This window comes from Oncorhynchus gorbuscha, linkage group LG13, assembly GCF_021184085.1.
Source record: "Oncorhynchus gorbuscha isolate QuinsamMale2020 ecotype Even-year linkage group LG13, OgorEven_v1.0, whole genome shotgun sequence".
NCBI lineage: Eukaryota > Metazoa > Chordata > Actinopteri > Salmoniformes > Salmonidae > Oncorhynchus > Oncorhynchus gorbuscha.
Window position 1 is genome coordinate 91747763 of NC_060185.1, and position 14140 is coordinate 91761902.

Below are 14140 nucleotides of genomic sequence, written 5' to 3' on the forward strand. Positions count from 1 at the left end.
TGCTCCACCTAGTGGGAAAGGGCACCTCAAACATATTACATGTTGAGAAACCTTCAAAGTCAGAGAAATAAATTATACAGAACAGACAGGCCTCTCTGACTTGTAGAGAAAGTGATCATGGTAGCTCTAATCATGACATTTCTATCTGCAACATTCTGTGTGCTTTAGATCAAATTCAAAGAACTGTGTGATTCTAGGAACTGTTATGCTGGTTACTGGCCCAACACTCTAACCACTAGGCTACCTGCTGGTTACTGGCCCAACGCTCTAACCATTAGGCTACCTGCTGGTTACTGGCCCAGCGCTCTAACCACTAGGCTACCTGCTGGTTACTGGCCCAACGCTCTAACCACTAGGCTACCTGTTGGTTACTGGCCCAACACTCTAACCACTAGGCTACCTGTTGGTTACTGGCCCAACGCTCTAACCATTAGGCTACCTGCTGGTTACTGGCCCAACGCTCTAACCACTAGGCTACCTGCTGGCTACTGGCCCAGCGCTCTAACCACTAGGCTACCTGCTGGTTACTGGCCCAACGCTCTAACCACTAGGCTACCTGCTGGTTACTGGCCCAGCGCTCTAACCACTAGGCTACCTGCTGGTTACTGGCCCAGCGCTCTAACCATTAGGCTACCTGTTGGTTACTGGCCCAGCGCTCTAACCATTAGGCTACCTGTTGGTTACTGGCCCAGTTCTCTAACCACTAGGCTACCTGCTGGTTACTGGCCCAGCGCTCTAACCATTAGGCTACCTGCTGGTTACTGGCCCAACGCTCTAACCACTAGGCTACCTGCTGGTTACTGGCCCAGCGCTCTAACCATTAGGCTACCTGTTGGTTACTGGCCCAGCGCTCTAACCATTAGGCTACCTGTTGGTTACTGGCCCAGTTCTCTAACCACTAGGCTACCTGCTGGTTACTGGCCCAGCGCTCTAACCATTAGGCTACCTGCTGGTTACTGGCCCAACGCTCTAACCACTAGGCTACCTGCTGGCTACTGGCCCAGCGCTCTAACCACTAGGCTACCTGCTGGTTACTGGCCCAGCGCTCTAACCACTAGGCTACCTGTTGGTTACTGGCCCAACACTCTAACCACTAGGCTACCTGTTGGTTACTGGCCCAGCGCTCTAACCACTAGGCTACCTGTTGGTTACTGGCCCAACACTCTAACCACTAGGCTACCTGTTGGTTACTGGCCCAACACTCTAACCACTAGGCTACCTGTTGGTTACTGGCCCAGCGCTCTAACCACTAGGCTACCTGTTGGTTACTGGCCCAACACTCTAACCACTAGGCTACCTGTTGGTTACTGGCCCAACACTCTAACCACTAGGCTACCTGTTGGTTACTGGCCCAGCGCTCTAACCACTAGGCTACCTGTTGGTTACTGGCCCAGCGCTCTAACCACTAGGCTACCTGTTGGTTACTGGCCCAGCGCTCTAACCACTAGGCTACCTGTTGGTTACTGGCCCAGCGCTCTAACCACTAGGCTACCTGTTGGTTACTGGCCCAGCGCTCTAACCACTAGGCTACCTGTTGGTTACTGGCCCAGCGCTCTAACCACTAGGCTACCTGTTGGTTACTGGCCCAGCGCTCTAACCACTAGGCTACCTGTTGGTTACTGGCCCAACACTCTAACCACTAGGCTACCTGTTGGTTACTGGCCCAGCGCTCTAACCACTAGGCTACCTGTTGGTTACTGGCCCAGCGCTCTAACCACTAGGCTACCTGTTGGTTACTGGCCCAACACTCTAACCACTAGGCTACCTGTTGGTTACTGGCCCAACACTCTAACCACTAGGCTACCTGTTGGTTACTAGGCTACCTGGCCCAGCGCTCTAACCACTAGGCTACCTGTTGGTTACTGGCCCAGCGCTCTAACCACTAGGCTACCTGTTGGTTACTGGCCCAGCGCTCTAACCACTAGGCTACCTGTTGGTTACTGGCCCAGCGCTCTAACCACTAGGCTACCTGTTGGTTACTGGCCCAGCGCTCTAACCACTAGGCTACCTGTTGGTTACTGGCCCAGCGCTCTAACCACTAGGCTACCTGTTGGTTACTGGCCCAGCGCTCTAACCACTAGGCTACCTGTTGGTTACTGGCCCAACACTCTAACCACTAGGCTACCTGTTGGTTACTGGCCCAGCGCTCTAACCACTAGGCTACCTGTTGGTTACTGGCCCAGCGCTCTAACCACTAGGCTACCTGTTGGTTACTGGCCCAACACTCTAACCACTAGGCTACCTGTTGGTTACTGGCCCAGCGCTCTAACCACTAGGCTACCTGTTGGTTACTGGCCCAGCGCTCTAACCACTAGGCTACCTGTTGGTTACTGGCCCAGCGCTCTAACCACTAGGCTACCTGTTGGTTACTGGCCCAGCGCTCTAACCACTAGGCTACCTGTTGGTTACTGGCCCAGCGCTCTAACCACTAGGCTACCTGTTGGTTACTGGCCCAGCGCTCTAACCACTAGGCTACCTGTTGGTTACTGGCTACCTGTTGGTTAGCGCTCTAACCACTAGGCTACCTGTTGGTTACTGGCCCAGCGCTCTAACCACTAGGCTACCTGTTGGTTACTGGCCCAGCGCTCTAACCACTAGGCTACCTGTTGGTTACTGGCCCAGCGCTCTAACCACTAGGCTACCTGTTGGTTACTGGCCCAGCGCTCTAACCACTAGGCTACCTGCTGACATCAGGTGATCCTACCACTGTTTATATGTTTGTTCTTTGGATCTTAAAGGAAAATGTATTTCAGAAAACGGAAACTCACCCAAACACACAGGTATTGTTGTAAGCTCCAGAGTAAATGTAGTGGATCTGATCTCAACCGTAGGAAGTGTAACAAAAGACGTGCCAAAGCCCCTGCCCTGTTTGGAATATGTGTTTGTTTAGCTCACATACAGTATGTTGTTTGTAAACTAATATAACCCTAGGCATGCTGTGAAAATGTAGAAGGGATGCTTTTCAAGAGCAGAGGGGAATACATGTGTTGAGGTCACCTGCTGTTACAGTGTTCCAGCTCAGGCCACATGCTTCTAGGTGAGCTGGTACATAGTTAAGAGACTCTGCTCTGCCTCTGTGGGAATGTTTTCAGAATCACAGGAGCATCATCAGTGTGTATTTGGCACTTATGGCAAAGTTATTATTTTTGTATTCATTCAGAAAATCACACTTGTTACTGACTGTCCCTCCTCCTCCCTCTCTCTTCCCTGCTCTGCTCTCCTCTCTTCCCTGCTCTCCTCTCTTCCCTGCTCTCCTCTCTTCCCTGCTCTCCTCTCTTCCCTGCTCTGCTCTCCTCTCTTCCCTGCTCTCCTCTCTTCCCTGCTCTGCTCTCCTCTCTTCCCTGCTCTGCTCTCCTCTCTTCCCTGCTCTCCTCTCTTCCCTGCTCTGCTCTCCTCTCTTCCCTGCTCTGCTCTCCTCTCTTCCCTGCTCTCCTCTCTTCCCTGCTCTCCTCTCTTCCCTGCTCTCCTCTCTTCCCTGCTCTGCTCTCCTCTCTTCCCTGCTCTGCACTCCTCTCTTCCCTCTCCTCTCCTCTCTTCCCTCTCCTCTCCTCTCTTCCCTGCTATCTTCCTTGCTCTCCTCTCTTCCCTGCTATCTTCCCTGCTCTCCTCTCTTCCCTGCTCTCCTCTCTTCCCTGCTCTCCTCTCTTCCCTGCTCTTCTCTCTTCCCTGCTCTCCTCCCTCTCTTCCCTGCTCTCCTCCCTCTCTTCCCTGCTCTCCTCCCTCTCCTCTCTTCCCTCTCCTCTCTTCCCTGCTCTCCTCTCAATGCAGTTCTACCTCCAAGCATGGTGGTGGCGCTGCGTCATGTACAACCCAGGGCAAGGCCGGGACCACCCATAAGATCTGTCTTGTGTGTTCAGATGAGGCGTCCGGCTGTCACTACGGGGTGCTCACCTGCGGAAGCTGCAAGGTGTTCTTCAAGAGAGCCGTGGAAGGTACAGGGGCAAGGGGTGAGATGCTAGGACAACTCATATGGTCTGGTCCCAGATCTGTTTTTAATATCTTGCCAAGGGGTGAGATGCTAGGACAACTCATATGGTCTGGTCCCAGATCTGTTTTTAATGTCTTGCCAAGGGGTGAGATGCTAGGACAACTCATATGGTCTGGTCCCAGATCTGTTTTTAATGTCTTGCCAAGGGGTGAGATGCTAGGACAACTCATATGGTCTGGTCCCAGATCTGTTTTTAATGTCTTGCCAAGGGGTGAGATGCTAGGACAACTCATATGGTCTGGTCCCAGATCTGTTTTTACTATCTTGCCAAGTTGGCAGAAACGGATCTGGAACTGGGCTACCACTGGTGATGTCATGAAATGATGTGTGGTTTATGTATCATCATACTTGCCTGTGGCAAGGACTGAGATGGTAAGACACCTTGTACTGTGGTGTCATGGAACGATGTTTGTTTTACGGTAGATACCGGCGAGGTAGGATTTGTTTTATTTGTGTAGGCCAGTGACATAAAATCTAAATCGCCAGTCAGCAATGAGTCTGCTTACAGGGAGGAGGTCAGAGACTTAGCAGTATGGTGCCAGGACGTCAACCTCTCCCTCAACGTCAGTAAGATCAAGGATCCGATCGTAGACTATAGGAGAAAGAGGGGAGAACACACCCCCCCCCCATGCACATCGACAGGGCTGTTTTTGGAGCAGGTCGATAGCTTTAAGTTCCTTGGCGTCCACATCACGAAGGACTTAACATGGTCCACACGCAGCCCCACGGTCGTGAAGAGGGAATGGCAGCGCCTCTTCCCCTTCAACAGGCTGAAAAGATTTGGCATGGGCCCTCAGATCCTCAAAACGTTCTACAGCTGCACCATCGAGAGCGTCTTCACTGGCTACATCACAGCTTGGTATGGCACCGCCCTTGACCGCAAAGCGCAACAGATGTTGATGTGGACAGCCCAGTATAGCCCAGAGCTTCCTGCCATCCAGGAAATGTATCATGTTTTAGTTAACCTTTATTTAACTAGACAAGTCAGTTAAGAAAAAAAAAATTGTATTTACAATGACGGTGCGCCGCTCTATGGGACTCCCAATACAGCCTGGAATTGAACCAGGTCTGTAGTGACACCTCTAGCACTGAGATGCAGTGCCTTAGACTGCTGTGCCACTCAGGAGCCCCAAAAGGATGGTAAGGGGTGAGATGGTAGGACAACTGATACTGGTACACCTTTGGTACCATGGAATGGTGTTTGTTAGGCATATCATAAATAATACTGTACTTGTCTGTGCCTGTTGTTATAAAGAAAATGCACATTTTATTTGCCAGTGGGAGGCTTGCTGATCCAGTATGATGCAAGGGTGAAATGCTGTCAAGAATATAGTACTTTATTTTTTTTTTTTTTTTATTTTTTAAGTAATTTAAATGATTTTTTTCTTGTCTCTCAGGGCAACACAACTACCTGTGTGCTGGGAGGAACGACTGCATCATCGATAAGATCAGAAGGAAGAACTGTCCAGCCTGCCGCTTCCGCAAGTGTCTCATGGCAGGGATGAACCTGGAAGGTACACTATGTTACCTTGTTTTATTGTCTCCTGGCAGGGATGAACCTGGAAGGTACACTATGTTACCTTGTTTTATTGTCTCATGGCAGGGATGAACCTGGAAGGTACACTATGTTACCTTGTTTTATTGTCTCATGGCAGGGATGAACCTGGAAGGTACACTATTTTACCTTGTTTTATTGTCTCATGGCAGGGATGAACCTGGAAGGTACACTATTTTACCTTGTTTTATTGTCTCATGGCAGGGATGAACCTGGAAGGTACACTATTTTACCTTGTTTTATTGTCTCATGGCAGGGATGAACCTGGAAGGTACACTATGTTACCTTGTTTTATTGTCTCATGGCAGGGATGAACCTGGAAGGTACACTATGTTACCTTGTTTTATTGTCTCATGGCAGGGATGAACCTGGAAGGTCAACTATTTTACCTTGTTTTATTGTCTCATGGCAGGGATGATTGTGATTTGTTTTATTGTCTCATGGCAGGGATGAACCATAACAAATAATACATTACAGACAAAAGACTTTACAATTTACATACAACTATATGTTCATGTTTTTTATTGTCAGTTCCACATGGTTTATACAGGGATGCAACATACACACAACCAGTAGATCACATGTCAGTACATACACACAACTATTTTACCATGTCAGTACATTGTTTTACACACAACCATTGTCTCATACACACAACCAGTAGATCACATGTCAGTACATACACACAACCAGTAGATCACATGATTGTGATTTGTTACACACAACCAGTAGATCCATGTCATTAGTCAGACACACAACCAGTAGATCACATGTCAGTACATACACACAACCAGTAGATCATTCATTGACACACAACCAGTAGATCACATGTCAGTACATACACACAACCATCACATGTCAGTACATACACACACATAACAAATAATCACATGTCACAGACAAAGTAGATCACATGTTACACAACCAGTAGATTTATGTCAGTACACACAACCATACAGTAGATCACATGTCAGTTACACACAACCAGTACATGTCAGTACATACACACAACCAGTTCATACACACAACCAGTAGATCACATGTCAGTACATACACACAACCAGTAGATCACATGTCAGTACATACACACAACCAGTAGATCACATGTCAGTACATACACACAACCAGTAGATCACATGTCAGTACATACACACAACCATGTCAGTACATCACATGTCACATGTCAGTACATACACACAACCAGTAGATCACATGTCAGTACATACACACAACCAGTAGATCACATGTCAGTACATACACACAAGGTCCAGTCAGATCAACCATGTCAGTACATACACACAACCAGTAGATCACATGTCAGTTCACATACACACAACCAGTAGATCACATGTCAGTACATACACACAACCAGTAGATCACATGTCAGATCACATGTCAGTACATACACACAACCAGTAGATCACATGTGTACATACACACAACCAGTTCAGACACACAACCATACACACAACCAGTAGATCACATGTCAGTACACACAACCAGTACACACAACCAGTAGATCACATGTCAGTACATACACACAACCAGACACACAACCAGTAGATCACATGTCAGTACATACACACAACCAGTAGATCACATGTCAGATCACATGTCATACATACACACAATCCAGTAGGATCACATGTCAGTACATACACACAACCAGTAGATCACATGTCAGTACATACACACAACCAGTAGGTCACATGTCAGTACATACACACAACCAGTAGTCACATGTCAGTACATACACACAACCAGTAGATCACATGTCACATACACACAACCAGTAGATCACATGTCAGTACATACACACAACCAGTAGATCACATGTCAGTACACAACAGTAGATCACATGTCAACCAGTAGATCACATGTCACATGTCAGTTCACACACACAACCAGTAGATCACATGTCAGTACATACACACAACCAGTAGATCACATGTCAGTTCAGACACACAACCATGTCAGTTCAGACACACAACCAGTAGATCACATGTCAGTACATACACACAACCAGTAGATCACATGTCAGTACATACACACAACCAGTAGATCACATGTCAGTACATACACACAACCAGTAGATCACATGTCAGTACATACACACAACCAGTAGATCACATGTCAGTACATACACACAACCAGTAGATCACATGTCAGTACATACACACAACCAGTAGATCACATGTCAGTTCAGACACACAACCAGTAGATCACATGTCAGTACATACACACAACCAGTAGATCACAGACACACAACCAGTAGATCACACAACCAGTAGATCACATGTCAGTACATACACACAACCAGTAGATCACATGTCAGTACATACACACAACCAGTAGGTCACATGTCAGTACATACACACAACCAGTAGGTCACATGTCAGTACATACACACAACCAGTAGATCACATGTCAGTACATACACACAACCAGTAGATAGTCAGTACATCACATGTCAGTACATACACACAACCAGTAGGTCACATGTCAGTACATACACACAACCAGTAGATCACATGTCAGTTCATACACACAACCAGTAGATCACATGTCAGTACATACACACAACCAGTAGATCACATGTCCAGTAGGTATCACATGTCAGTACATACACACAACCAGTAGATCACAGTAGATACATACACACAACCAGTAGATCACATGTCCGTTCACACACACAACCAGTAGATCACATGTCAGTACATACACACAACCAGTAGATCACATGTCAGTACATACACACAACCAGTAGATCACATGTCAGTTCAGACACACAACCAGTAGATCACATGTCAGTACATACACACAACCAGTAGATCACATGTCAGTACATACACACAACCAGTAGATCACATGTCAGTTCACACACACAACCAGTAGATCACATGTCAGTACATACACACAACCAGTAGATCACCAGTCAGTACATACACACAACCAGTAGATCACATGTCAGTTCAGACACACAACCAGTAGGTCACATGTCAGTACATACACACAACCAGTAGATCACATGTCAGTACATACACACAACCAGTAGATCACATGTCAGTACATACACACAACCAGTAGGTCACATGTCAGTACATACACACAACCAGTAGGTCACATGTCAGTACATACACACAACCAGTAGGTCACATGTCAGTACATACACACAACCAGTAGATCACATGTCAGTACATACACACAACCAGTAGATCACATGTCAGTACATACACACAACCAGTAGGTCACATGTCAGTACATACACACAACCAGTAGATCACATGTCCGTTCACACACACAACCAGTAGATCACATGTCAGTACATACACACAACCAGTAGATCACATGTCCGTTCACACACACAACCAGTAGATCACATGTCAGTACATACACACAACCAGTAGATCACATGTCAGTTCAGACACACAACCAGTAGATCACATGTCAGTACATACACACAACCAGTAGATCACATGTCAGTACATACACACAACCAGTAGATCACATGTCAGTTCAGACACACAACCAGTAGATCACATGTCAGTACATACACACAACCAGTAGATCACCAGTCAGTACATACACACAACCAGTAGATCACATGTCAGTTCAGACACACAACCAGTAGGTCACATGTCAGTACATACACACAACCAGTAGATCACATGTCAGTACATACACACAACCAGTAGATCACATGTCAGTTCAGACACACAACCAGTAGATCACATGTCAGTTTATACACACAACCAGTAGATCACATGTCAGTTTATACACACAACCAGTAGATCACATGTCAGTTTATACACACAACCAGTAGATCACATGTCAGTACATACACACAACCAGTAGATCACCAGTCAGTACATACACACAACCAGTAGATCACATGTCAGTTCAGACACACAACCAGTAGATCACATGTCAGTTCAGACACACAACTAGTAGGTCACATGTCAGTACATACACACAACCAGTAGATCACATGTCAGTACATACACACAACCAGTAGATCACATGTCAGTACATACACACAACTAGTAGGTCACATGTCAGTTCAGACACACAACCAGTAGATCACATGTCAGTTCATACACACAACCAGTAGATCACATGTCAGTACATACACACAACCAGTAGATCACATGTCAGTACATACACACAACTAGTAGGTCACATGTCAGTTCAGACATACAACCAGTAGATCACATGTCAGTTCAGACACACAACTAGTAGGTCACATGTCAGTACATACACACAACCAGTAGATCACATGTCAGTACATACACACAACCAGTAGATCACATGTCAGTACATACACACAACCAGTAGATCACATGTCAGTACATACACACAACCAGTAGATCACACGGTGGAGAGGCGTTGTGCCGTGAGGCGTTGTGCCGTGAGGCGTTGCTTTATTTGTTTTTGAAACCAGGTTTTACTGTTCACCTACGCTGCATGTATATATGTGTATTAGATTCCATGCATTCATGGTTCTGTTTAATACTGTACCTTTTCTTGAATTTATCCTGGACCTGGGGACTGTGAAAAGACCCCTGGTGGCATGTCTGGTGGGGTAAATGTGTATGTCAGTGATGTGTGAAATGGTTTGCAATTAAAAATTTCCAACAAATTAATGTTTCTTAGCTCGTCTGGTAGGCTCGTGTCACTGGGCAGCTCGCGGCTGTGCTTCCCTTTGTAGTCTGTAATAGTTTGCAAGCCCTGCCACACCCGACGAGTGTCAGAGCTGGTGTAGTAGGATTCAATCTTAGTCCTGTATTGATGCTTTGCCTGTTTGATGGTTCGTCAGAGGGCGTAGCGGGATTTCTTATAAGTTTCCGGGTTCGAGTCCTGCTCCTTGAAAGCAGGAACTATACAATTTAGCTCAGTGCGGATGTTGCCTGTAATCCATGGCTTCTGGTTGGGGTATGTACGTACGGTCACTGTGGGGACGATGTCCTCGATGCACTTATTGATAAAGCCAGTGACTGATGTGGTGTACTCCTCAATGCCATCGGAAGAATCCCGGAACATGTTCCAGTCTGTGATAGCAAAACAGTCCTGTAGTTTAGCATCTGCTTCATCTGACCATTTCCTTATTGACCGGTACTTCCTGCTTTAGTTTTTTGCTTGTAAGTAGGAATCAGGAGGATATAATTGTGGTCAGATTTGCCAAATAGAGGGCGAGGGAGAGCTTTGTGTATCTCTGTGTGTGGAGTAAAGGAGGCCTTGAGTTGTTTTTCTCTGGTAGCACATTTAACATGCTGGTAGAAATTAGGTCAAACAGATTTAAGTTTGCCTGCATTAAAGTCCCCGGCCACTAGGAGCGCTGCTTTATGGATGAGCATGTTCTTGTTTGCTCATGGCCTGCTACAGCTTGTTGAGTGTGGTCTTGGTGCCAGAATTGGTTTGTGGTGGTAAATAGACGGCTATGAAAAATATAGATAAACTCTTGATAGATTGTGTGGTCTACAGCTTATCATGAGATACTCTACCTCAGACGAGGACTACCTCGAGACTTCTTTAATATTTGACATTGTGCACCAGCTGTTATTTACAAGTAGACACAAACCCCAACTGCTTGTCTTACCGGAGGTAGCTGTACTGTCTTGCCGATGCAGTGTAAACCCAGCCACATGTATGTTATCCATGTCATCGTTCAGCCACGACTCGGTGAAACACAATATAGTACAGATTTTAATGTCCCGTTGGTAGTATAGACTTATCCGGAGCCCATCCAGTTTATTATCCAATGATTGTACGTTGGCTAATAGGACTGATGGTAGAGGCGGGTTACCCACTCGCCGTCGGATTCTTACAAGGCACGCCGACCTACGACCCCAGTATCTCCTTTTCTTCGTCATGCAAATTACGGGGATTTGGGCTTTGTCCCGGTTTCTGAAGTAAATCCTTTGCGTAAGACTTGTTAAAGAAAAACATCTTTGACCTGTACGAGGTGAGTAATCGCTGTTCTGATTTCCAGAAGCTCTTTCCGATCATAATAGATGGTGGCAGAAACATTATAAACAAAATAAGTTACAAATAACGTGAAAAAACACACACAGTTGCACAATTGGTTAAGATGAACCTGGAAGCTGAACTATTTTACCTTGTTTTATTGTGCAGATTCTAGTTTTGATGTAAATTGGTGTACAACTCAGTCTGACTACAAGCTACTACCACCTCAAATACCAGATACAAGTAGATATATTAGTTTGACTTGTTTTTGAGATCATGGTCACTCAATCTACCGCCTCCCGTCCTCTGTCCTTCGCCACAGCTCGTAAAACCAAGAAGCTGAACCGTTTAAAGGGGGTACAGCAGCCCACCACTGCCGAGCTGACCCCCCATCCTCTCCCAGAGGCCAGGTCGCTGGTCCCCAAGTCCATGCCCCAGCTCACCCCCACCATGCTGTCCCTACTAAAGGCCATCGAGCCAGACACCATCTACTCTGGCTACGACGGCACCCTGCCAGACACCTCCACCCGCATCATGACCACCCTCAACAGGCTGGGGGGACGACAGGTGGTATCAGCCGTCAAGTGGGCCAAGGCCCTGCCAGGTACTGCTGTCTCTAAAATACACTGTTGGAAATCTGCACAGTACCTACCATAGATAGCAGTACTACAGTATCATCTGGGAAATGGAACCTTTAGTAATTTAGTGTTCTGTTATCTTCCCCTGCAGGGTTCCGGAACCTTCACCTGGACGACCAGATGACTCTGCTGCAGTGTTCCTGGTTGTTCCTCATGTCCTTCGGCCTGGGCTGGAGGTCCTACCAACAGTGTGACGGGAACATGCTCTGCTTCGCTCCAGACCTCGTCATCAACCAGTATGTCTCTCTCTCAATTCAATTCAAGGCATGGGAAACGTGTTAACATTGCCAAAGAAAGTGAGATAGATGATATACAAAAGTGAAATAAACAATAAAAATTGACACTTAACATTACACACACAGAAGTTTCAAAACATATTAAATCTCTCTTTCTGTTTATGTATTTTTCTCTCTTTTGTATTTTTCTCTCTTTTTTAAAAATGTTTCTCTCTTTTAAATTTGTAATTTTTAATATATATAGTATCTGTCTTCAATATGCCCTACATGGCAGACCAGTGTGACGTCATCACTAACATGTCTCTCCTCATCAGGGACCGTATGAAGCTGCCCTACATGGCAGACCAGTGTGACGTCATCACTAACATGTCTCTCCTCATCAGGGACCGTATGAAGCTGCCCTACATGGCAGACCAGTGTGACGTCATCACTAACATGTCTCTCTCTCTCCTCATCAGGGACCGTATGAAGCTGCCCTACATGGCAGACCAGTGTGAACAGATGTTAAAGATCTCCAGTGAGTTTGTCAGACTGCAGGTGTCTCATGACGAGTATCTGTGTATGAAGGTTCTGCTGCTGCTCAGCACCGGTGAGTCTCGGCTCTGCTTTTCCTTTGACCTTTCCCACGTGAGTCCATAACAATATGCCAGCCTATTTCCTGATTGATGACTGTGTGTTCCTGGGTTTTTACTGTTCATTTGTTGTTGTTGATCATAGCATTGGGATGTCAAAACAAAAGTTTCTCATTTCATCTTATTGTATTTTCGCTCTACATTTTCAACATATAATAGAAGGGGAAGTGCATAGGCATGACTTTTTAATATATACATTTTTTTTTAAATTAATCATTCTCACCTTTATTTAACCAGGAAGGCTAGTTGAGAACAAGTTACTGAGTTATTGAACATTTTACCTGTTGTTGTGTCCTTTTGGTGCCAAAAGATGGTCTGGAGTCAGACACACAGAAGTTGATATATTATGTCCTGTCCCCCACAGTGCCTAAAGATGGTCTGAAGAGTCAGGCAGTGTTTGATGAGATCAGGATGTCCTACATCAAGGAGTTGGGGAAGGCCATCGTCAAGAGAGAGGAAAACTCCAGCCAGAACTGGCAACGCTTCTACCAGCTCACCAAGCTTCTTGACTCCATGCACGAGGTACACATTACACTTCTTCAATTTCCTAACTTTTATTTATTTATTTTTCGTATATTTGTTATCACTTATTTTATCGTCATTATTATTATTATTATTGTTATTATTGTTATTATTATTATTATTATTGTTATTATTGTTATTATTATTAGTATTATTGTTATTATTATTATTATTATTATTATTATTGTTATTATTATTGTTATTATTATTATTATTATTGTTATTATTATTGTTATTATTGTTATTGTTATTATTATTGTTATTATTGTTATTATTATTATTATTATTATTATTGTTATTATTATTATTATTATTATTATTATTATTATTATTATTATTATTATTGTAGGCCTATTTAATCATCTAAACCAGTTCTTTAAATATGCAAAAAAAAGTTTTGTTTCATTTTGTTATGACATTTTCGTTGGCTAAATGAAGTTCTTTCTTTTTAGTTTTGTGGGCCATATTTAGTTTAAGATGGGTTAAAACTAGGCCTCTTGTAAAATAAATAGCATTAGCCTATTGCTGTCCTTTGTTGGGTAGGCACTCACCTTTTGTTGGTAATCGCTGCAATATAGGCCTGTTCAAGGTTTAAACCAGTTCTT

The 14140-nt window shown here is 45.0% G+C and overlaps 1 protein-coding gene across 2 annotated transcripts in view; it reads left to right on the forward strand.

Moving 5' to 3' along the window:
- Positions 1–14140, forward strand: part of LOC123993696 (glucocorticoid receptor-like) — a 65982-nt gene that overhangs the window by 46935 nt on the left and 4907 nt on the right. Inside the window, exons 2-7 of one of the 2 annotated variants that reach the window (XM_046296104.1) lie at positions 3769–3947; positions 5386–5502; positions 11830–12111; positions 12237–12381; positions 12840–12970; positions 13378–13535. In XM_046296104.1, coding sequence (XP_046152060.1) covers positions 3769–3947; positions 5386–5502; positions 11830–12111; positions 12237–12381; positions 12840–12970; positions 13378–13535 — 1012 coding nt within the window. The remainder of the gene's footprint in view (positions 1–3768; positions 3948–5385; positions 5503–11829; positions 12112–12236; positions 12382–12839; positions 12971–13377; positions 13536–14140) is intronic. The other variant, XM_046296105.1, reaches the window with a different exon arrangement.